This window comes from Cynoglossus semilaevis, chromosome 8 (assembly GCF_000523025.1).
Source record: "Cynoglossus semilaevis isolate Cse_v1.0 chromosome 8, Cse_v1.0, whole genome shotgun sequence".
In the NCBI taxonomy this organism is placed as follows: Eukaryota; Metazoa; Chordata; class Actinopteri; order Pleuronectiformes; family Cynoglossidae; genus Cynoglossus; species Cynoglossus semilaevis.
The window spans coordinates 24,882,259-24,906,481 of NC_024314.1; the positions used below are offsets into that span (position 1 = coordinate 24,882,259).

The 24,223-nt window shown below is 39.4% G+C and overlaps 1 protein-coding gene and 1 long non-coding RNA gene across 4 annotated transcripts in view; both read left to right on the forward strand.

The window, feature by feature from the left end:
- The first annotated feature begins 3,802 nt into the window (after window positions 1-3,802).
- tmem168a (transmembrane protein 168a) lies at window positions 3,803-16,624 on the forward strand. Of its 3 annotated transcripts, none has more exons than XM_008315837.3 (6): window positions 3,803-3,897; window positions 4,941-5,900; window positions 6,133-6,408; window positions 8,432-8,574; window positions 11,611-11,888; window positions 14,939-16,624. In XM_008315837.3, exons 2-6 carry the CDS (start codon window positions 5,067-5,069, stop codon window positions 15,487-15,489), a joined length of 2,082 nt encoding a protein of 693 aa, XP_008314059.1. In that variant the 5' UTR covers window positions 3,803-3,897; window positions 4,941-5,066; the 3' UTR covers window positions 15,490-16,624. The 3 variants fall into 3 exon arrangements, with proteins under 3 accessions (XP_008314059.1, XP_008314061.1, XP_008314060.1); XM_008315839.3 differs by lacking the exon at window positions 3,803-3,897 and adding an exon at window positions 3,980-4,273; XM_008315838.3 differs by lacking the exon at window positions 3,803-3,897 and adding an exon at window positions 3,980-4,223.
- A 664-nt stretch (window positions 16,625-17,288) lies between these two features.
- LOC103382872 (uncharacterized) overlaps window positions 17,289-24,223 on the forward strand; it is a 37,594-nt gene continuing 30,659 nt past the window's right edge. The window contains exons 1-2 of the long non-coding RNA XR_521958.3: window positions 17,289-18,458; window positions 22,026-22,158. This is a non-coding gene — a long non-coding RNA (uncharacterized LOC103382872). The remainder of the gene's footprint in view (window positions 18,459-22,025; window positions 22,159-24,223) is intronic.

Genomic DNA, 24,223 nt, shown 5'->3' on the forward strand with positions numbered 1-24,223 from the left:
CCATTTGGCACCTACAATACAAATTTTAGAGTTTGGAAAAAAAATCACTGAGGCCAGTAATCATCAACTCGTGGCCCGCAGGTCAAATCTGGCCCACCGAATTGTCGATCTCGAGTCCAAAATTGTGAGGATCAAAGAGAAGATATTGTGTGGTCCCCATTATTAAATAAACTGGAAAAGAAATCAACAATTCAGACTCAAATATCAATAATCCCCACCATTTATGACATTAGACAAAAACATGATTTTTATTTTCATTGTAATCTATTGTCCAGCCCTGCGGGATGTCCAGAAAATTCTGACCCTAAGATAAATATAGCTGGTGACCCTTGACTTAAGGGAACGTTTATATATACGATAGATTGTAATATTATAGGATGATATACATTTGAATGAGACATTGTGTCACTGAGTCAGAGGGAAAAAAAGAAGAGATGTGGGAACAATTGATTGGCCAATTATTCAAAGATCCAACAATGGCACCGTGTCATGAGTCACATGAGCATTAGCAGTCCCGCTGGTGCAGATGAACCTCATTTAGTCGAGTATTGTCCATGATGATGATGATGATGATGATGACGATGATGGAATTCATGTCATGGCTCTTTAAAAAAAAGTGACTCATTCACGGCCCGGCTGCCCGAGACCGACTTGACATCAAATACGATGTAAATGAATATTTATACGATTCCAACCCACGCCTGAGCGAGTTGAATCATGAGTGTGTGACTGTGTGCGGTCGGTGTGCTGCAGTCATGCACATGCAGGTGGAGTGAAGGTGTGTGTTTGACATTCGAAAGAAGGCCTCTGCATAATTCAGATAAAACCTGTCTTCTTTAGTCTCTGCTACATCTCTCCCCTGCTCTCCCTCTCTCTCTCTCTCTCTCTCTCGCCCTCTCCCTCTCTCTCTCTATCCTGGTGTAACCTTTCCAATTTAAAATGTAAAGTAAACTCGTCTTCTCTTCCCTCCCTGTGCCTTTTGTCTGTGTTGCTTCATCCTCTCAGGGATCATTCATTTGAAGATCTGTTGCTTCATCCTCTCAGGGATCATTCCATAGCTACACCGTTCATGAGCTCTAATCAGCAGCTGTGATAGTCTGCCCTTCATCTTAGAGATTAGACCTGAGACATACACACACGCACGCACACACACGCACGCGCACACTCTTCAGTTTTGGGAAATTATTTGATCACCGGATTGTTAAATTATGCATGAACGCAACTTTGAGGCTTTAATTAAATAAATGTGATGACTCCTTCATGGTATAATGTGTCTTCTTCCTCTACCAGAAATGAATGATGTTCAGAGGAATTAGCAGAGGCTCTAATGACTTCTCCGCTCATGTGAGAGCTCCTCTGATGCAGTGGGTAAATGTCTTATCTCCGCCAGGAAAGATTTCGCCGTGTAATGAAATAACATGCTTTTCCTGTATCAGTGCACACTTTTTAATTTTTTTTTTTTTTGGGCCATAAAAGCAGCATCTGCCGGTGCATTTTCACACAGGTGTATCTATGTAAACCTTTAGTATTTCTGTTTTTTTTTTTTTTTGCCAGCCTTGAGACCAAAGGAAACTTAGCTCCCAGACTATCAGCAGCCGCAGCGCCGCACAGATCTGCCGCTGCAGTTTGGAATAAGATCAATCAATCTGCTCTTGTTGTTTTCTTTTAAGTCAGCCGGGCTCGTGGGCAACCAACTGCCAACAACGTAGACATCTTTATGAGGATGAAACTGAAGTCGGTGTGCAATAAAATCAAAAAATGTTTTAGTTCCAAATACTGTGGGCTACATTATAGAGATACGTGCCTGCGGTTGATTCTTGTGAAAAATGGTAGTAGTTTCCAGAGGTGTGGACTCGAGTCGCATGACTTGGACTCGAGTCATCAATTTGATGACTTTAGACTCGACTTGACGAGACTTGCAACTCAACTTGGACTTTAAACATCATTGACTCGTGACTTCACTTTGATTCGACAAGACTTGATATTTTCTCCAAAACCAAAAGATTATAGAGTAAGTTATTAAGGAGCGCTCTGTATCTCTCATTGTGTACGTGTGTGTGTCTGTGCTGTAGGAACAACATCCAATCAGATTAGACCAACATTGTTTTCACGCGATAGCATCGAGCCAATCAAATTGCGGGACAACCAATGAGCAATAGCTGTCAAACTAAATATATTATTATTTTAGGACTCGAAACAGAAACGGCAGGACTTGAGACTTGACTTGACACTTTTCAGTCTTGACTTGGATTCGACTCAGACTTTGCCTGTCTTGACTTGAGACTTACTTGTGACTGTGCAAAGCAATGACTTGGTCTCACCTCTGGTAGGTTCTAGACATAAAATTTAGAGCAAATATGTTCAAGGGAACGACTGTTACTTTTTGACTGTGTAAGTGATGAATATGGAAGTGAGAGCCTGCTCATCATGCACCAGGGTTTGTTTCTTTCCATCTGCTTTTTTTTTATGCCATGAAACCCATGGTTTTCTTTAGATTAAAATATAGCCTTGCATTAAGGCATGGTTATTAGTTATTCACTGAGGACCATGAATTTTTAACAAGCTTAAGTTCATGTTCTGGTCAACGAGCCTTTGGATATCATAAGTCAGAAGACATTTTATATTATGGCACATAAGGACTCAAGCTCTTAGCCTAATATATGGAGAGTTATTTTTGAATTAACGTCATGCTGGATTATAAAATACAAGCTCTGCTTAATGTGGGTTTTAAATGTCCTTCTTTTGGTAAATCCACTCCATTTGAGTTAGATTTTATAAATGACTGAAGTTGAAAAATAAAAAACATCCTAGTGTGCAACAAATTTCCAATGTTCAGGTGAAAAAGCAGTTCATTTGAGGCGTTTTGACTGCGATGCTAAGCCTATCTGCTGAGCCTCACTTCAACTGAAACCAAAATGTTCCTTTTAGTTAGAACTGTGGTTAAAAGTGTTCTGTCATGCTTAACACTTCTCAGAGAAATAGGTCTGTGTGGGAGGCTGCTCTGTTTGTTCCCATTCAGTCTTCAAGTGAATGTCTAAAGAGCAGCTGAAATCACACACACACATACACACACACATACACTCAAAGAGATGCAGGAAAATAAATGCCTCCAAATATATTTGGTTTCTTCAAATGTGCTTGGACCTGGCCTCTGATCCTGAACAAACCATTCAACCGATTTTTCCATCATAATAAAATAAAGTTTTTATCCAAGACACCACTTTAACTAAGGCTACAGAGGTGTTGATGTTGAAACTTTCCTGCTCTACATTTACAAATTGCAGGCAGAAATGACATAAATGTACAGGGAACAATAACAGGTTGTTTTTTTACAGACAAATTTAAAGTTGTTTTGATTAATGTTTATGTGGCCTTTTATAAAGTGCAATAATAAAGGGCTTTTCCGTTTTATTATTAAGCTTTATGACTTTATAAAACACAGGAACAATAGAGGTCACAGTGAAACATCTCACACTGTTAATTTTTAAACATATTTATTAAATGAATTAATAATTAAATTAAAAAAATAAAATCATATGTGGATTAATGGATATGTGGAAAAGGCTTTTTCTTTATTAAATACAATAGAGAAAAATTAAAGGTTTGTAAATGTAAGACCTTTACAATTTATTATGTGATGTTATGTTAATATTATTTATTATTATATTATCATTGTATTTTATTTGTATCTGAAAACCTGTTAATGTTGTTTTAATGAGCAATATTTAAGGATAAACTCATATATTCGTTCTTATTTCTAAGAATAACGTTTCTTTGCCATACTAATGCTCAGTCTTTTGGCCTCAAAAAAGCGCAGCTCTGTCACTTTTGGCCTATACTGGATGCCGTAGTTTGGGAATCCGGAACTAAGACGGCTGTCATCTAAACAAACGATATGTAAGCAAAAAATATAACCTAAAGATAATTTCCCGACCCTGTATGTCGGTGCGTACACTTTAAAATGCACAAATAAATTATTTTTCGGGCTATAGAGATGCCTTTGAAATGAGCGAAATGGTGTGTAACGAGAACCTTAGCAAAAAGTTAGCAGGGAGGCTATGTGAGTTAGCAAACTTCCCGTTTACAGTGCCACATCGTCAGAAACAAAGCTGAGCCAAGCGCGATGATTAATGCCATTGACACGCTGTCGTTTGCTGTTACACGTACTTCTTTCTGATGCTGCATCTCGATGTTACATCTTTGTTTTGTTTGAATTTCTCCAGGTTAGCAATTTACAATAGCTTCAGGGTTTCAATCTCAGCCAAATCCCCTTGTGAGTAATTGAAAAAAAAGTCATTTATGTGTTTAGCATCATAAAGTAAATGACAAACTATGAAATGTAGTTTTAAGGCGGATAAACGGGATTTTAATTATGTAGGAATCTTACATATGATTCGAAAATAAGAGCTATTTGTTTCGTATAGTCATTAAGACTTCATAGAAATCATAGTAAAAAAGGATGACGTAGCATAAAATGCTACTTTTTTGTGAAAATAACGAATTTCTTGCTTGACAACCGAATATTAACAACTTATTACAAATCGTATTTTATTTTAATTCAAAGAGTTCAATATCACGTTTGAATATCAAATAGTTTAACAGTTAACTGGTTTATCAAGTCCATTGTAATAAGGTTGCAACTTTTTCTGAAAACCAACCATGTGATATGACTTGTTTTTTACTCAAACATGTTTTTTTCTGCTTTTATCAGCTTGAACAAAGATCCTTTACACAGTTGTTTAGACAGTGTTGTCAATGTCTTGGGTTTGTTGCCTAAACCAATAAAGAATTGAGGAAATCCTTTTTTTTTTTCAAAAGGTGACACTCATTTTAGTCATTTTATATAATGTTTGCACTAATCAGAAAAAAATACCTGATTAATTAATCCATGTCTTTACTGATTACATTGACTAAAATTTGCTGTTTTTAACTGTTCACAGGGGTTGACGTGCGCAATGTCATCAAGAGGCGTCGTCCTCCGTATGCAAACCTTTACAAGACCGGTGGAGGGGACAGAAGAGACAGAAACCTCTACAGCATTTGGATAACCTGCTTCCAAGGCAGCCATGGCTCAGGAGGAGGAGAAAGACGATCTGGTGGTTGAGGAGCCCAAGGAGGTGGACCTGTTTACATCGTTACGATGTCTGGGTTATCTCTCCAGCATCAACCTTCTCGTAGGAGTGTGTGTAGGCATGTATGTAAGATGGGAGGTGACGAGCGAACCCATGATTCTGGTCATCTTCATCCTGGGTCTGTTTGTCCTTGGTATAGCCTGCATTCTCCATTACTACTTTGCTATGGAGAAGGCGAGTCTCAGCCTGTACCATTTGTGGTTTGGTTTTCTGCTCGGACTCCTTTGCTTCCTTAACAGCCCGGTTTTGGATTCGGATGTCAAAGAACTGGTGACCAACTATCTCCTCCTCGCCAGTGTAATTATTAAAGCACTATGGGCAGTAACTGAGCGAATATGCACTTCTGTGAATTACAAATCGACTTTGTTGACCTCTGCTGAGCTGCAGGAGCTCTTGGGATTCGGAATTGCCAGCACCGCAATGCACCTTAACAAGTCGATGGCCATCATTTGGTTGGTAGTGGCCCTCGGAGCTCTCATCGTGGACCTGAGGATGAAAACCCTCCTGGCCTTGCCCAATCTGGTCTGTTTCGCCTTGGTTACATCCTTGGTGTTTTTTCAGGCCTTAAATATCACAGCTAACCCCTTCGCTTTGGGCTGTTACTTGGGCCGGCTCCTGTGTGAGCCAGTGCTGGATGTGTACTTCAGTGGGCTCGGGCCCAGTGACCGCTGGATGCCAGTGCTGTCTCTGGGGAAGATTTGGAGGCGGTTATCCCTGCTTCCTCTGAGCGTCATGGAGATTGCCTTCTTTGTCCAGGCTGCTTTTAAGGTACCCTTGGCATTTAGAATAAAAAAACACCTACATCATATAGGACTTTAAATATATAGCCTTTAAAACTAGTATTTATTTAAATTCAAATAAATATACAAGTATGTACATGTATTAAAATCACATGTTTTCTTTCCACAGCTGAGCCACTCTAAACTAGTATTTCTTTAAATTCAAATAAGTACTACAAGTATGTACATGTATTAATTAATTACATGTTTTCTTTCCACAGCTGAGCCACCTGCAGCAGTGGTATCTCGTTATCCCAGGTTTTCTTCTCTTTGGCCTTTTCTGGTCCATTTGCCACATCATTTTGGTCATCACAGTTTGGGGTTTCCATACTAAACTGAACGACTGTCAGAAGGCCTGGCGGGTCCAGCGGTCCAACAGTCTAAGTCTGGAACAAGTCATGGCGTCCAGGGGCATCCGACACTTCTGCCTCATTTCGGAACGGCTTGTGTTCTTTTGCCTTTTGTCGACTGTGATAATGGGAGCTGTGTCCTGGCAGGTAGGAGAGATTGTTTTAAAATGTGTTAAAATGTACGTAATCGTGCCACAGTCTAGATCTACGTGCTGAAAATGTAATCAAAACACAGTAATTGATTTTATATCCCTAGTGTTAGAAAATGAAAAACATCAAAAAAAAAAATGTCTGCACCTTTAATGAGTCTCTTGTTGTTAATCCTCCTCTTCCAGCATTTTAAGTTTCATGACAAGGCTTCTGTAAACACACATGCTGTTAAGTCTTCAGAGAAATTCCACAGGCAGCGGTGTAAGCGGTAGCTGCTCCCCAAGCTAAGGCATCTCAGCTCTCATGTGGAACCAATTTAATTAGCACCTTAATATCCTCTATCTACTTGAATGAGGAGAAGCAATAACTTATTTAGCCTTATTAGACGTTTATTTTGGAAGAGTCTCGTGGGCCCGGGTGCTAATTTGAGATCTGTTAATGTCAGTAGCAAATTTGCCTGAAGTATCATGAGCTGTCAGCAATCACATTTGCAGAAGTTAGTGTTCAGCCATTTGATTTCCGGATGCTCTTAAAGCTATTTTCCTTCCTGGTACTGTAGAAATGCTGTAATATATTCACAGCTCGAATCCACACAACTTTCTCCCTTACACATTCAAAAAATGCAGCCTTAGCAGGAAATACAACTTTCAGAAACTGGAAGTTTATTCCAGGAAGTCACTAAACACACTTTTCATCTTTAAAAAGAAAAAAAAAAGATTATTTCTCAATATTAATGTACTTATGAAACTTTCTTTTGAAAGAAAGTTTCTGTGAAAGTTTGAAAATGTGGATTGATGGAGAAGCACAGGAGTGAAGAGTTTATTTCCACAGTGTGAAGTTAACTCATAAAGACACTTCCTACCTGAGGGAAACGTCACTGAATTAACTGGTGGTGTAGAATCCTGCTTCAAGTATGAAATGACAGCAGCTCAACTACATATTTATTGTTTACTTTCATCCAATTTTAAATCTTTTACAGTATTTTATTTCAGTCACGTCTGTAGACGTAGTTCATGTACTACTACAAAATGAGATGGTATAAATAAGGTGACTATCTGGTAGTAGTTCAAGTACTACTGCAAAATGAGATGGTATAAATAAGGTGACGATTATCAAGGCAAGAATGAGAGCAGTTTTATAGGAAATAAAGTGTGCGAGTGTTAAAGAATAAACTGTGAATGTATCGCCTAAGGGGGCGGGGCTCGATTATACTCTGAGTTACAATAGGAGGATGATTGAAGAGAAAGTTTTGGATCCACTGGCATGACAAAAGAACGCACCAAAAAAATTTCCTCACATTTCAAGTACTTAAATCAGTGGTTCTCAAACTTTTCAGGTTTTTTCCACAGAATAAATATCAAGTTTATTGAACTAACACGAAATAACTTGTAATTTTTTAATGAATCAAAATAGAATAAAATAGTCTTTATCAAATCAAATCAAAATAGAATAAAATAGTCTTTATTGTCATTGTACGGCAGTGGTACAACAAAATTGAGGATTTTAGGGTTGAGAAAATAACACAGTTATATAAGTCGCGTCATCATCATCACTGAACTATGACAGTTTCCTTCCGGTAGTTGCGCCCCATACATTAATCAATAAACAGATATAGAAAGAAATTGAAAATTGAATTCCATATAAACCTTTTGAACTGGCTGGAGTTTATGTTCAATAACCTCATTCTACAGCAGCAGATCAGAAAGTACAGGTTCATGCAATGCATATGATTCACCTCTTTCACCTCTCTTTGGATCCTGTGATGTATGTTTAGTCATCTGTCACACACTATTGCGTTTCCATTTAGCTAGGTGCTGTCATGTTTTGCCCTGCGATAATAACACCGTGTCACTCCCCCATTATATAACTGTCTTGCTAAGTGTCACCACCAATTAACCGGCTTTGACTGCTTCTGTACTGTATGAGCTGTAACTGGTGGAAGTGAAATTGACTCTGATTACAGGGCTTTTTATTTAATGTATGTTTTTTTTTTTTTTTTTTTTTTTTGGGTACGTTGCAGCTCAACAATGGTCTCTTTCTCGCCGCTCTGCTGATGGTGTTGCCTTTGGAGTCTCTCTGCCTCGGCTTGTTCCATGAGTTGGGCAGCTGCTTGGGAGGAACCTGTATTGGCTACGCCCTGGTCATACCTACCGCATACTCCAGGTACTGGTGTGTTTTTATGTGATTTTTTAAAATGTGGGTTACCATTGTTAGCATGGTCGAGCAGGTCAATTACAGTTTTCTCCTCAGATATGTTGGCAACTCATCCTGACCCTTCTACTAGCTTTCACTTTAAATTTTAATTGGCTGCAAACATTAGTTGCATCACCTAGAGTCCCTACATTCCAACCCGTGAAAAAAAGTGAAATTACAGACAGGGGGCAGCATCCCTGAACAAAGACCACTTTTATTATTTGGAACTTGTATGTTTTGCTTGTAATATTTGTAACCTATCACTTCGACAAACTGCGGAAATACAATGTTTAAAGAATGATGTGATAACCATCTGAGACTTGGGTTTTTAATTTTAACCAAATGTCTTAATCGCTAATTTCTGCTCACTCCTCAGTAAACACAAAACCAACTGGATAAATAGGCCAATAACGATGCATAAACATGCAGCTAATGTTTGTGCCCTGAAGGGATTACTGTGCCGCTCTCTCCACTGCATACAAAGTTGCTCAGCTGCTGCACTTGGCCATTGGCTGGCGCTGAAGCCTGTCCCAGCCATTCTCAGTTGGCCAAGCATTTTGCGAACCAGCTGAGTTTGTTTTGATGATAGCGATGTTTCTCCCTCACAAACCAGCCTTCATTTATATAGGGTGTTTATATTTATTTTTTTCACAATTCCCCAAACAGTCTATAAATCCAGCTTTTAAAATATTTTTTGGCTTTTTCTGGTGTGTGTGTGTGTGTAAACGTGCCTACAACGCAATCTCGTGAAGATGAAATACAGATGTTCCTTGAGTTTTACTTTCCAGGTGATTTTTGGAATGCGAGCGCACGTCCTGTCGAAACAGCGGTCATTTGTATGCATGACCAGACGTGCTGTGTCTGATGGGGGCGCAATGAGAATTCAGTGATACATTATCTCTCCTTTGATTGCTCCAGATCATGTTTTCACAATGACAAGAGCTCCACAGGGAGATTTCAAGGATAGGGTGTGAAAAAAAAAAAAAAGAGGGAGCAAGACTGAGGCGATACAACGGGGAAAGACAAGGCGAGGACAGAGGTTATGGACAGTAAAACAGAAGGGAAGGTGTTGAACGCCAAAAGGGACAGACAGCAAATAAAAAGATGGAATTGTGGGGAAATAAAGAGAGGATGGAGCTCTGAGAAGTCAGAAAAATGGACAGGAATTTTTTTTTTTTTAAGGATGAAGGGGAGAGACGGTGTAACAAGAGCGATGTGGTCTGAATCTCTAACTACATTCTCTCCCCTGGGCGCCACAAGATCTGACAAAGATTAGATGGGTTTAGGTGAGCAGCAACAGTGAGCCACGCGGAGGTTACAGCTTGTCATTTTCTCACCGAGGTGTTGTACATCTCTTGTTGCTCTAGTTTAAATCCACTTTTTGGACGTTGAACAAATACATTTGTTTGTGCTGCTGGATGAAAAGTACAGAAAATGGTACAAAATGAAAAAGCTGCTTAGCGCAGGCAGTGTCAACATCGATAAGAGTGTCATATTGCACGCCCGAGGAATACATCTGCTTTGGCTGTCAACAACTGCTTATCTGCCCACTGGCCAGAAAAGCAATTCTATCTCATCCACTTTAGATAAAACTCCCAGCTGTCATTGTCAAGGTAGGGTTGAAGGTGATAAGCGGGGCAGAGGGCAAATAGAGGGATGGCAGAATTATGCAGATGTCTGTGAGAGTGAAGCACGGCCTTGTCATCAGATTGGCCATGAATGACAACGAGTCTGGTGATGAAGGGGAAACGCGTTAGTGCCGGGTTTGACTTGATGTGGAGGAACAGGATGGTCATGTACATGTTGTGAAAGACATTTTATCACATGAGCATTTACAAACCAAATCGCAAGTTTTTTTTTTTTTTATCTTAGTGCTCACTCTCTGTCAGGGTCTGTGCAACCTCTCACCCCTGAATCACATGAGACTTTTTACCCTTTGCATTGCCTTCCTACAAGGTCATATTTGATGTTGGTGAATGGACCAAACTAACTGGACTGTCGACTCGATTAGTTTCTATTAGTAAATACCTCTTAAGGCCTTAAGAAATTACAAAAATCAAGTTTAAAACCTATTTCACATCTTCTTAAATTTTAGGGCTTACTTGCTGACAGCAAAACGCAAATAGCAGTGTCTGCTTTAACTAAAGAAAGGGGAAGGCAATTTTTACATCAGGTCACTTTAAGCAATCGGCTGCTGGAAAAAAAGTCTGTTTTTGAAAGTATTGGCAAATGCATTTAGAACATAAGCTTAAAGTTAGCCTAAAGGGTCAGAAATTCCTGCACCCCGTTTTGATTGTTATTTAAATTTCAAAGTGTACATTTTTTTAATCAATTCTATCTTATGCTTTTAGTCAAATTTCAGTTCAATCTATTCAAAAAAGAAAAAAACCTTTTAATTCCAACACAGTCAAGTTGTCCCCAGGGATGACACGAGCTTTGAAATAGTCGACCTTGAAATAGCAAGAATTGAATAATAGTAAAACGAAATGATGTGAAACCTAAATAAAAGATTCCTGAAAGTTAGATCAGATATGCTTGAATGCCAGACCAATAAAAAAAATTCAAAATGTCAGAGTAATTCTTCAGTATATAACCAGTATAAAGACTTTGCAGTTTTTTGCTCCAGGGCCCAAAAAAAAGACTTATTCTAAGGCCATAGTTCAAGTACCATGATGGGCCCCAGGACCAGACTTTGCTCATGACTGCTCTCAAAACACTTCTTCTTTAAACTTTTCCTTCTTTTTTTTTCTCCACCTCCTCCTCGAACCTGAGGCTAATGTTATTTCCTGGAGCACTGATCCACCTCTGTGACTGCTTTCATCTCTCTCTTTTTTTCGTGTCGTCATCTTTCTGTCTCTAAGTGATGGAAACATCTCCGTTTCTTCAGATGTGTCAAACCGTCAGCCTTCAAAGTCATTCATCTTTTGACGGGACTTCTAACTTTTTAAATCTGACTCCAAACTTTGTCAAAGTTAGCAAAAAAAAAAATTATTTTCCATCTTTCAGTGGCGATGGGCAGCCCACACTCCTCCCACCAGAGCAGGTGCTGCTGTTGAACCAGCGCTCGACCGGGATGCTCAACAACGTGCAGCGCCTCTTCTCCCACCACATGGTCCAAACATTCGGCTGCGACTACTCTACCGGCGGCGTGACACTGGAGACCGTGCAGAGCAAACTGCGGGACTTTTTGGAGCGTCGCACCGCGGACGGGCCTCGCCACGACACGTATCTTATTTTCTACAGTGGACACACACACAAAGGCACCGGGTCGTGGGTCCTGGCAGGTGAGAACTCACCATGACCATATCGTCATAACATTTTTGATTCTATCTTATGCTTTTAGTCAAATTTCAGTTCAATCTATTCAAAAAAGAAAAAAACCTTTTAATTCCAACACAGTCAAGTTGTCCCCAGGGATGACACGAGCTTTGAAATAGTCGACCTTGAAATAGCAAGAATTGAATAATAGTAAAACGAAATGATGTGAAACCTAAATAAAAGATTCCTGAAGTTAGATCAGGAATGCTTGAATGCCAGGCCAATAAAAAAAATTCAAAATGTCAGAGTAATTCTTCAGTATATAACCAGTATAAAGACTTTGCAGTTTTTTGCTCCAGGGCCCAAAAAAAAGACTTATTCTAAGGCCATAGTTCAAGTACCATGATGGGCCCCAGGACCAGACTTTGCTCATGACTGCTCTCAAAACACTTCTTCTTTAAACTTTTCCTTCTTTTTTTTTCTCCACCTCCTCCTCGAACCTGAGGCTAATGTTATTTCCTGGAGCACTGATCCACCTCTGTGACTGCTTTCATCTCTCTCTTTTTTTCGTGTCGTCATCTTTCTGTCTCTAAGTGATGGAAACATCTCCGTTTCTTCAGATGTGTCAAACCGTCAGCCTTCAAAGTCATTCATCTTTTGACGGGACTTCTAACTTTTTAAATCTGACTCCAAACTTTGTCAAAGTTAGCAAAAAAAAAAATTATTTTCCATCTTTCAGTGGCGATGGGCAGCCCACACTCCTCCCACCAGAGCAGGTGCTGCTGTTGAACCAGCGCTCGACCGGGATGCTCAACAACGTGCAGCGCCTCTTCTCCCACCACATGGTCCAAACATTCGGCTGCGACTACTCTACCGGCGGCGTGACACTGGAGACCGTGCAGAGCAAACTGCGGGACTTTTTGGAGCGTCGCACCGCGGACGGGCCTCGCCACGACACGTATCTTATTTTCTACAGTGGACACACACACAAAGGCACCGGGTCGTGGGTCCTGGCAGGTGAGAACTCACCATGACCATATCGTCATAACATTTTTGAATCTGCTTTAATTTCCATCTTATTTACTGTGTCATTGAAGAAGGTTTTTTTTTTTCATTTCTATTCTATTTAAATGGTTCTCTAAATGTTTTATATTGAAACCTGAAGTTTTAATAGTAATGCTTTTATTAGTGTCATTCCAACCACCAGCTCCGTTGACACGTTATATTTAACTATCCTCTCTTGGAGGCAATCTGACTGTCACTCTTATCGCTTTTAATAGGAATGGTGATTATACCTGTAGCCTCGAATTTGTGCAAAAGACCATAATAATCTAACTGTTACCTGAACCCTAAATAATTAAATTCTAAAAGGTTACTTCACCACAGAAGTGAATTTTTTAGTTCATATTTTTCTTACTTTTCTGTGTCCACTGAGACCATCTTGGTTTTATAACAAATGACTTACAAAATACTTTTTTTTTTAATTGTTTTTTATTTATCCGGAGTGTCTTTAATGAGAGGTTCATCTCAAAATGTCATTGGTAATTTTCAAATGTTAGTGGTAAGATCTTATTTAACAGCGACTCTAAATTTCACAGAAATCAAGGAGCCCTTGTTTGGTTTTTACAGTTAATTAGTGTGAACACACAAATATCGCTTCAATAATTCAGCAGCTTTGTCTCTGAATTACTTGCTTGTTTTGACACAGTGTACAAGCAGCTCAATTTTCTCCATCCTAAATATAAACCGGTTTCGTGGCAGAACTGTGTTTTAAAATTGCTTCCTGGCCTCTGAATCACACACCTGAACCTGCCTGTGATATGGACTGAACATAAATAATTGGGTTCATCTGGCAGCGAGACAGCGCAGCTCTGATCTTTTTACTTTGAAACTGCCATCTGGAAAACAACATCTTAGTGCAGACGGGTGGATGTGAGATAATGACAGATCTACCAGTGAAGGTTGACGTGTTTGATTCCTGCAAAACCTTCTGTGTCCATCAACATCCGTGACGGCTGTTGAAAAGTCCTTGAAGATAACGCCGCTCCAAGCAGGGAGTCTGTAGCCATTAGTTCAGTGCATAAATATGAACATAAATGTAATGGGAGGGGCTGGGATTGTAACATTTGTGTCATGTAGTGATTTGGTGGTTAAGGGAGGGGACTTGGGAAGGTTTCAGGTTCGAGTCCACCAGCTGCCAAGTTACCACTGAGGTGCTCTGAGCAAGGCACCGTCCCCACACACTGCTCCACGGGCGCCTAAAGCTGCCCATTGTTCACTTGGTGATGGGTTAAAAACAGAGGTCACATTTGTTTGTGTTCAGTGGTGTGCTGTGTCACAATGACTTTGTTTCCCTAATTACTGACAACCCCAATTCTGATGCACAACCATCCCTATAATAATAAAAATTATTATTATTATTACCCTATAATAATAAAAATGATTATTATTATTATTTGTAATTGTTCTAGACCAGGAGTGGGCAAAATTATTAGCTCACGTGTTGAAATTAGGTTTAAAATGATTATTCATTATTAAGCCACTAATCAACTCAATTATCTTTTTAATCACAGCCCACCAAAAGCAATCAGTCTTGTATGTATCGCAGCCTTTATTACAGTAGAAAGCCGAATACTACGGGTCGGATTTTTTCATGATACATGAGATAACAAAAATTGAAAAGATGAGACGTTTAATTGTAGCACAAAAAGTTTACATAACGGGATAAAATATACATGAATAAAAAGCTTGATTAGATAAGACAAGACAGAAAATCTAAAAACAAAATAGATGTTTATCACATTTACCAAATGAAAAGTCACATTAAGGCCCGACAATTACTTAACGAAAGTTCCGTTCAACAGACAAGGTGATTTCAACTTTCACTCGCTGATTTTATACTGGTAATAAAGGTCTTCTTTGCAAGGTGTAAAATAGATTGGTATAAAAGATAATAGTATAAATAAAAAACACATATAAAACAGGAATAGCACAAAAGAACAAAGTTCAAATTAAAGCCAGTTAATTTTTAAGTTGATGCGTTAAAAGCTATTCTCTGTCTCCTCCTCTGCTGCAGGAGGCGAGAGACTTCATCTGGCACAAATTCTGGAGCTGTGGAAGGAGAAAAACGCAGGACACTGCTCCCGTCTCATCATCATCTTGGACACGGAGAACTCTCTCCCCTGGGTCAAGGAGATCCGCAAGGTGGATGGAATCTACGTAGCCATACAGGGGGCGCAGCTCTCCACCAGCGGGGTCGACCCTGAGGCGGGAGATCTGCCCATGTTGGGGGACTTCACGTCTGAGTGGGTGGATTTCAACTGCAACCCGGACAATGACACGCAATGGTCAGATAAGGGGAGGAGCGTGGCGGCGGCGTACGGTGTGTCCAAGCGCTGGAGCGACTACACCCTCCACCTGCCCACTGGTAACGACGTCGCCAACCATTGGAAGACACACTTCCCTAAGGTCACGTATCCCATGGTGCACCTGTCCAACTGGTGCTGCGGTCTCAACCTGTTCTGGATATGTAGTGTGTGTCTGCGATGCTTCAGGAGGTGCAAACTTGCCTGGTTCCCACCTCCTGTACTGGACACTGGGCAGGGCATCAAACTGGTGCATTCATAGGTACTAAGGGAGGCTGCAATGGTCACTTTGACGCTGTTAGGTTTTGGATGTTTATTTTATGAAAAAAGAAAATGCCATATATACCAATATACAGTACAAAATAATCACGTTGATAGCTCAGCTTCTTACGTAGCTTTTTTGACATCGTAGTCGACGGAGTACAATAAACGAACAACTGACGGTAATGTTATATTTGAACTCATGATTGATCGTTTGGTTAAAAACTAATTAAAGCAATGCAAAATGGCTGAGCTTCAGACTGAGGTGCAGCAATCACAGCTGCTGTGGTAAAAATGGATGGGAAATGGTACTTATACGTATGTATTTTTATTCATAAACACCAAGTCAGTGAAATATATGTTATATGCAAATCAGCCATGACAGGATGATTTTGTTTTGGGATTTTTTTTTTTTTTTTAATGATGACGTGCCATTTTTTTCACTAATATTGTACCTTCTAAGGGCTTACATGTCAGATACATTTTTATATGTACATGTATATACAGTATCCTTGCCTTACATTTTATTTATCTTCAGGGGGTTTAGCAGATAGCGTTCGGTTGAAAATCAGTGTCTTCCTAAAACCTTGTTTTGTGGCCAAACTCTGTGACCTCGTGGTTATTGACGCTCTCGACAGCAGAGATGATCTGCCACTTTCACTGTGTGGGTTCCTTTTTGTTTTCACATACCAACTGTTTGAAAACTGCATGTATTTCTGCACTGAACAAAGACAAAGGCATTGGCTGTATGACAGTACATCAGCAGACAACAGACAAAAGCCCTGTATTGTGCCTACTCTTGTTTGTTTGCACAAATTAATTAATATCGGACAAGTTTCTCTCTACAAATGCAGTATGTGCGTGTTCTTTTTTTGTTTTTTTCTCGCTGTTCCTCTTGCTGTTCTATGAAACAATGATCTGTTTTGCCCAGTACCAAATCAAGCTGTTCCAAGTGTATTTTACTGGCACACTGACCTCAGCATCTTTCATTTCTGTCTTAATTTACTGTTTCTCCAGTACACACTTTAACTGTGGCTTTGGATTGTTGCCTTAAATTTTGATATTTTCAAAGAGGTCAAGTGGTTTTTCATTATCTTCTCCTGTCTTAAAAGATCTGAATTAAACCTTGGAAATAACTGCTCTATGTAAATGAATGGATTTAAACAAATTGTTGAAAAAGAAAAAGAAAATAATCATTTTGTCTTCTTCAGACAAGTGACAAAAAACACTGCTCCTGTTGTTCAGTGGAGCCTAATGTGACCATAACCAGCACTCTGGTCAACATGACCCTACTGAAGAAAGACCAGAATGACTTGCTTTAATCTGTCATAAATCAGTTCCACCCACTCGGTATGAAAGGTACTTTGCATAAATGTCAACTTTTCTGTGCCATTGGAAAAACAGCAGTTTCTTTGAACAGAAACATCTTGAGATAAAAATAGAGGTTGATGCAGTGAACGTGCTACAACATCACGGCTTTGAAAATGAAGCTGCACATTTAACAAAAAAAAAAAAAGTAATTCCCTGCACTGTCTATAGTCTCGCTTTGTTGTCGAGTACAATAACAATTAGATTCAGTGATTAAAAAAAGTCCCTTACATTTGAATGTCACTTCAGTTCAGAACCTGTTTTAAACTGTTACACTTCAAGCTATTCATTCAGTTTTTGTGGGGATTTTTTTGTTTTGTTTTTTGAGTAGGAAAGGGGATTAGCTTGCTTGCTAACAGCAAAACAACATTGTATTGCTGTCTTTTGATGAAGGGCCTAGCAGTGTTGGGTTTGGATGTGAAATCCTTTTGATGAAGGGCTTAGCAGTGTTGGGTTTGGATGTGAAATCTCTGAACCTTAAAAGTCTAGCAGCCAATTATTACCAACATGTAGGTTTTTATTTGAAGTGGGCAAAAAAAAACAACAAACAAATTTTCACTATAACTGCTAACACTGTCCTGTAGTTAAAAAATAATTATCAAATATATCAGGTATTGTTAAGGGTATTGTTCAAGCCTATTAAGTATTTTTGTGATAAGATCTTAACGTATTTTAGCCATATACTGTAGATAAAGAAAAATCAGAATCGAATATTCCAGTAGAATATTCCAATATACATGGACATGGTGTTAGAAAATTGGTTGAGGGGAACAAACAGTGCTGTGTTGACAGTGCAGCGTTGCCAGAGGAATATTATTTTGAGCTAGACGGAACAAAAAGTATGTTAAGGATAATCTAAAACAACACATGACAGAGGGTCTCTGTGGGATTTGCTCACTGTTCTCTCTGGTACTATTTGTCCCGCTGTCTGGCAGGACGAGTAGTCAAGGTACTGCTGGGTATTTTATCGGTCTGGGGACGCAGGGCTGTGGCATGACTCATACCTGAAGGGCAGGATGAGCCACAGAGCGAGATGTGACAAGACCTTGGTGAGATGAAAGCTGCCAATGAAGCAATGTTTCATTGTCTTTTAGCCGTAGCAGTCAATGCTAGAGCTTGAGTAATGAGTAAGAGACAAAGTGTTATGGCCCGGAGTCACCTGTCTAACTTGTATAAATATTTTATTATAACATGATATTTATTATGAATATTTATAAAATAGGACAGAGTAGTCTGTAATTCTCGTTCGCCTTCCACTTTGTTGCGCTACTTCCGGTCGCTTATTCTGGAGTTATTGTTGTTTTTTTAACCAATCACATTTCAGCCGCTGGCAGTTTATAATGAATGGCAACGAGATTGTTTATTTAACCAATCACATTTCGAATTGGCCACACCTAGTCATTCTGAGTGGCCTTCCGTTACGTTGGCGATTTGAGTGATTTGATTGGATGGTCAAAGAACAAGCGGTCTCGAAACTTCCTGACTTCCTACCTCAACTGTTTGTAGCGACTTGGAACCTCGGAAATTTAATGTCCACTGCTTTAATGATGAGACTCGACTTTCAGAATCAGAAGGGATGGACGTCAATTCACGCATAATTTGGTGAGTAAAATGCAATTCGTCTTTTTAATAATATTATAATTGTTGTTGTTGATGCGTTTTTATGTACATCATATCGCACCTGTGGCTGTATTGTGCATCGTTTGTTTGTTTGTTGCTTTAGTAATGGCATTATTATGGTTATCTTAGTTAGCTAGGATATAAAGACTCGTTATGGTTTATATAACCGTAATGAAGTTATGCGGATATGGATTTGTTTTATCGACTTGGTGTTATATTGGAAAGAATGACATTCTTTCCAATTAAAACACTTCCTGAAACGTCAAGACGCGTGTCAAAATAAAAGTCTTCATTCACACGATAATAAAGAGGGCTAAAACATCCAGAGAGAAGACGGAATACGAGCATTCGGTTTTTCAAAATAATAGAGTTGCATTTTAGAATTTACCAAAAAAGTATGATTCTCAAGTCAAGTGTTTAAGCAGTTTAGAATTAGGTCAGAGCTTAGTTTTAGAATTAGGTCAGAGGTTGCAGTTCATTCATTCACGATGTGATCTGTACAAAATTACAAAATGTTCTGCTTGTTTCAAGAAGGGACAACAGTGGTACTCCTCAAGTTGCGTGTACCAACGTAGCCTGTTAGCTTCTTTCTTTTTTTAATATTGGTGATACTGTTGGTACTTTGACAGTAACCTCAGGCTTTTAAACTACATTTGTAGTAACCCCTGCAGGGACGGAACTGTGATGGCAAATTTTGAAAAATAGACAAATATAAATGTTATCCTTCAAAGACATTTTTATTTTGTGTCATCACAGTCTCCACTAAACTGCAGTAACAGCTAAGGTCAGGGACTTGTGTACTATATATGGAGGCAATCGTTTATGGGAATATTAGATTATGGTTTGGATTCATCTCCTAAACTGGATTAGGTAATAAAAGAGCCAAACGCCTCTGAGGGCCAAGTAGATGTGCTGAGTCAGAGCCACCTCCCCCCCCCACACACACACACATACACTGTATGCATGTACACACACACACACACACACTCTTCTTTCCCGCCTCTTCCTGTTTGTCTTCAGCTGTGGCCCTTGTCCATGGGTAATTATAGCCTGTCATGGGGCATTACATTCTAATACAGCTAGTGATGCGTTTGATGCTTGCCTACAGTTTATTCAGGGAAATAAATTTACATTTATTATTGCAAGTTGCACCACCACCACCACAGCAAAGGGACTGGGGAAGTAAAACCAACAGCTGTTTTTTCTTTCTGTTTCTGTTTATTCTACAGCATCTGACAACACGGACTAACCAATGCAGACATATTTTAAAATACAATATTTTTTCCTCAAACACTGCGCTGAGCCAACTGTTTGGTCTTAACTATTTGTTATTTATGATTTTTTTTTTGTTCCACGCAACACCTCTAACCTAGCAGGGATGAAATGGTCTGTAATATTTGTCTCTTTCACAATTGTATAAAGGTGAAATAAACTCTTTGTTTCTCTGACGTGCTCAGCAGCATCCAGCAGACATCCATTCTGAGCTAAATGTACTAGAACAATGCGTGCACATAAATTCTGAATGCCCTGATTTTTCTCCTCTTCTCTTGGAAAAGTAAGGAGTACAGTAATGGAATGGGGTTTAAAGATTCAACGGCATCACTTTTAAAGGGTTTTTTCTTTTTCTTTTTCTTGCTTGGCTTTTTTTTAAAGACTTTGCTCACTGTGGCTTGTGGTGGGTCCGACATTGAAATGTCAAAGCCATTAACTCAAATTACAAGGGCTGAAGATGCATTTAGTGGCTGTTTAACCGCGCGGCGTTCCCTACTGTGCAGGCAATCATTTGGAAGTGGCTGCCAAAATCTCTCTGCTCTCAAGCTGCACTTAAACTGTGAACATTTTTTCTTAGCAGATAACTGCATTATTTATCACAACCTTGTGCATAATAAACTCTCTGTTTGGGTCTCAGTAAATGAATATGATGGAACGCCATGAATATTGATGGAAAACATGTAAATGTGTAAGTACATTTCACATACAAATATAATAATTCCAGGAAGGTGTATTTAAATGCCAAAAAACCCTCGTCAACTTTAATTTGTGACGCAATTCAGGCTTTGTATATCAGAAAAAGTCAGGGATTCTGCTGTTTAATAGTAATGTAAGTTTTAATAGTATGTTTTAAATTTGATTAATCGCAGGGTAGCTGTGGATTAATCGTGATTAATTGTGATTCATTCAGATAACTCAAATTTCCTCAAAAATTACTGAATTTTTTTTCTCTATATTGATGGAACAGAAAGACTAATAATAATAATAATAATAATGACATGAAATATGCTTTAAATCAGTGAAAAAGTAAAGAATAAAAAGCATATGGATTTTTTTTAGATTTTTAAAAAAGTGATTCATCTCGAGCCAGTTGGTTAGATTTTTTTAAAAAGTGATTCATCTCGAGCCAGTTGGCTCAGCTCAGCACAAGAGACTGAATAATTACTTAAAATTTTATACATATACTCATCTAAAAATAAAAAAAATTAGATAAATGTGATTCATAAAAACTTCAAACACTGTTCTGATTTATAGAATTGTAAACTCAAGGCAGCAGTAGAGGGAAGTTCACCATTGAAGGATTTATAAGTTGATGTTCTAACTGCAGGGGGTGAGGATGAACAAACATTTTCAACTCACTGCACATAAATCCTCAGACGAAGTCATAAAGACCAAGGAGTAAAACTTCAATACTTTCTTCACTTGGCCCCGATTACATCAATGAAAAATCCTGAAAGTAATGGCTTTTATTAAACACCAGATTCAATTTAGAAACTTTCTGCAGATGGCCTGTCCATATGGAAAGTTAATTCCCAACTCGCTCTTAATCAAACTCCTCAGACATCAACTCTTGTAAGCAGCAAAATATAGTCAGTATGAGACAGATGATGGGGGTGCACTTGATTCAATTGAAAGTGTAAATTGGAGGCTAACAAGACTATCATTGCTGCGGAATTGGGGCTTTGGTAATTAGCTTTGTTGTCACAGTCTGGTTGAGATGAGACAGGAATAGGCCGACCCAGGCTAGTGAAACAGATTAGTTTCCTATTCTGATTTCACATCTCGGAGCCCAGGAGCCGTCTCGTGTCGAGACAAAGTGGCTGTATCTGCCGCAGAGAGAGCTCCTCGTGTGGACGAAATGGTCGAGGCTCTCGACACTGATTTAAACACCTGTCATTATTTAAACCTTTTTTTAAAAATGTAAAATTGATTTTAAGTTTAAGTCTAGAAAAGTCGAAGTTTGTTCTTCTGCACGTGTGCGCGTGTACTCTTTACTTCTAATTGGCATACGATATTATTTTATCAACGACTTAACCAATAGTCAAATTCATAGTCCGTGCCCTCAAAAATATGTATATATTTAGCTATGTATGGTGTGTGTGTATATATATATATACATACTGTATATATGTATTTATATATGTGTGTATATATGTATAGATGTATATGTATGTGTATATATGTGTGTATATATGTATGTATATGTATATATGTCTGTGTGTGTGTGTACCACAGCTTTATGGCTCTATTGAATGATTTTTCTATTTCTGTATTCAGACAGATATTCCTCCCAGGTTGTTTCTCCACTATTTCATGTCCTGCCTTGAGAAGCTCTCTCTCCACCTGATGCGATGCTGATGCATGACTCACCACAGCCCGCTCCTCCAGTCTTCAGACTGCCTCACTGCAAGTAAGTGGGTTATGGAGCCACACTCGGGGCCTCATCTCAACCATGACATGACAACGCACACAGCCACCGGGGGCGGACTAGTTTACTACCTGCAAGTGTAACTCTCAGGCTCAGGTTCAGCTGATGAGGGATTAAGCCAGGGATGGCTGCTTTACCAGATGATGGATTTCCAAGCAGCCCTTTTTGCTCAGCTGCATGTTCATCTGGGGACGTGTTTACTTCTGTACTTGGACAGCCACTCCTTCTCCTTTACAGTGGTATTTTTAAACGTATACAAGTATCCATATACAACAGGAAAAATAACTCTAAGTGCAGTGATTTCCAAAGTGAGAACCAGGTGGCATAAGATTTTGTGTGGGGAGACAGGACAGCAAGGGACTAAGATTCTCTTTAGGAGTGACAAGGATGGACAGGGTCATTAGAGGAGACACAGACGTCTTGTCCAGGGTGGGGTAGAAGGGTCGGGTGGGTCGACAATAATCCTGTCTACAAAAAGGAGGGGCACTGCAGAAAAACTTTAGAAACTAGAGGTTTGGACCCCCCCCCATCAACTCTTATTTGCGGAAAAAAAGTGCGCTAGGATGGATGATTGATGAATTAATTTATTAATGATCAAAGGATGAATAACTGGTTTAATGACAGCAGTCCAACAGATGGATAGATAGTTACATGAGCTATGATTGTGTTGACAGTCGGGGGTGGCTGGGGCAATAGTTCTGCAGAAAAAAGTTTGAAATACAATATTTGTATGCAGGATGGATGAATAGTAGTCGGCCTATAGATAGATAGAAAGACTGTTCTTTAGGATGTTCACATATATTGTGTGTGCGTGTATCAGGAGGTTGTTTTACTGCTGCCTCCCAGCTCGGCTCCCACTGTTACTCATCCAAGCTTTGAGTGAAGTTAAGAAAGTGCGACTGGAGCGGTGAGAGGGGCGGTGAAGGCAGAGCAGAATGAGGAATGGGAAGGAAAGATGACCTGATAAAGCACTGACAAAAAGAGAAGCAGGCTTGTATTGCTGGAGTTTTTTGTTGTTGTTGTTGTTGGTGCTGGGTTTTTTTTTTTTTACTTTTGACAGCCAGAGAGGGAAGAGGAGTGTAAAAATGAACAAAAAGAGGAGTAAGAAATATAAAGGAGGAATGATGGAGATACCGTAGATGGATGGGGGTTCGGAGGCAAGCAGGTGTGCCTGTTGCTGTGTATCAGAGTGCTCAGTGTAACTGCTTCACTCACGCTGCCGGCCTATTGGTCTAGAGGCAGATGACTCAGTGTATCTGAACAGGGGATAAATAAAAACAAGAGACACCGTGAGGATCTTGGTGTATAGGTGGAAGCATGAGGGGGAGAGAAATAGATTGCTGGGGTGAGGTTGAAGTAGATGAGAAAATGCTTTGATAAAGAGAGAAACAACACAGAGATAGTCATAATTCCATTGAGGACTGCTGTCATCCATTGTGGGAATGTTCCAGACTCATTTGTTTTGGCTGAAGTGCAGCAGCTCAGAGAGAGATACTCACCGAGGAAGAAATGGAAACTGCATGATAGGAGGGTTCAAAGATGTCTCGGGGATGGAGCGGAATGAGAACGAGGGGAATTCCTCGTGTGTGTCTCTGTGTGTGTGTGCAGTAGCTTTTAAGCTTTTTAACTTCTGTTGCTGTATGTATTTGTGTATTTGTTAGTGATCATTTCAAATCACTCTCCAAAAAGCCTTTCACACCTGGTGGTCGACTGGTCAAACAGTTGCAGAGTCTTGAGATTAGAAACATTCTGGTTTATGATTAGATGAAAAATAGCATCACAACCGCTGATTTGATGTGAATTCTTTAGACTGGGTGTTCCCAAACCCACAGACAATGCTACCAAATACATAAGGAAACAGCAGCTTTTATAATGTTCTTAATATAATGTACTTTTTTACACTATTCAGTAATTATTACATGTGTTTAGCATAAGAAAATTATTAGCGGACATGTGCTAGCTCGCTACATGCTAGTGTCGCAGCTTGATAAAAGGCTCAAACCGCCAGGTCTGTCAAACAAGGTGTGTTCAGGTACCTTCAGAAACC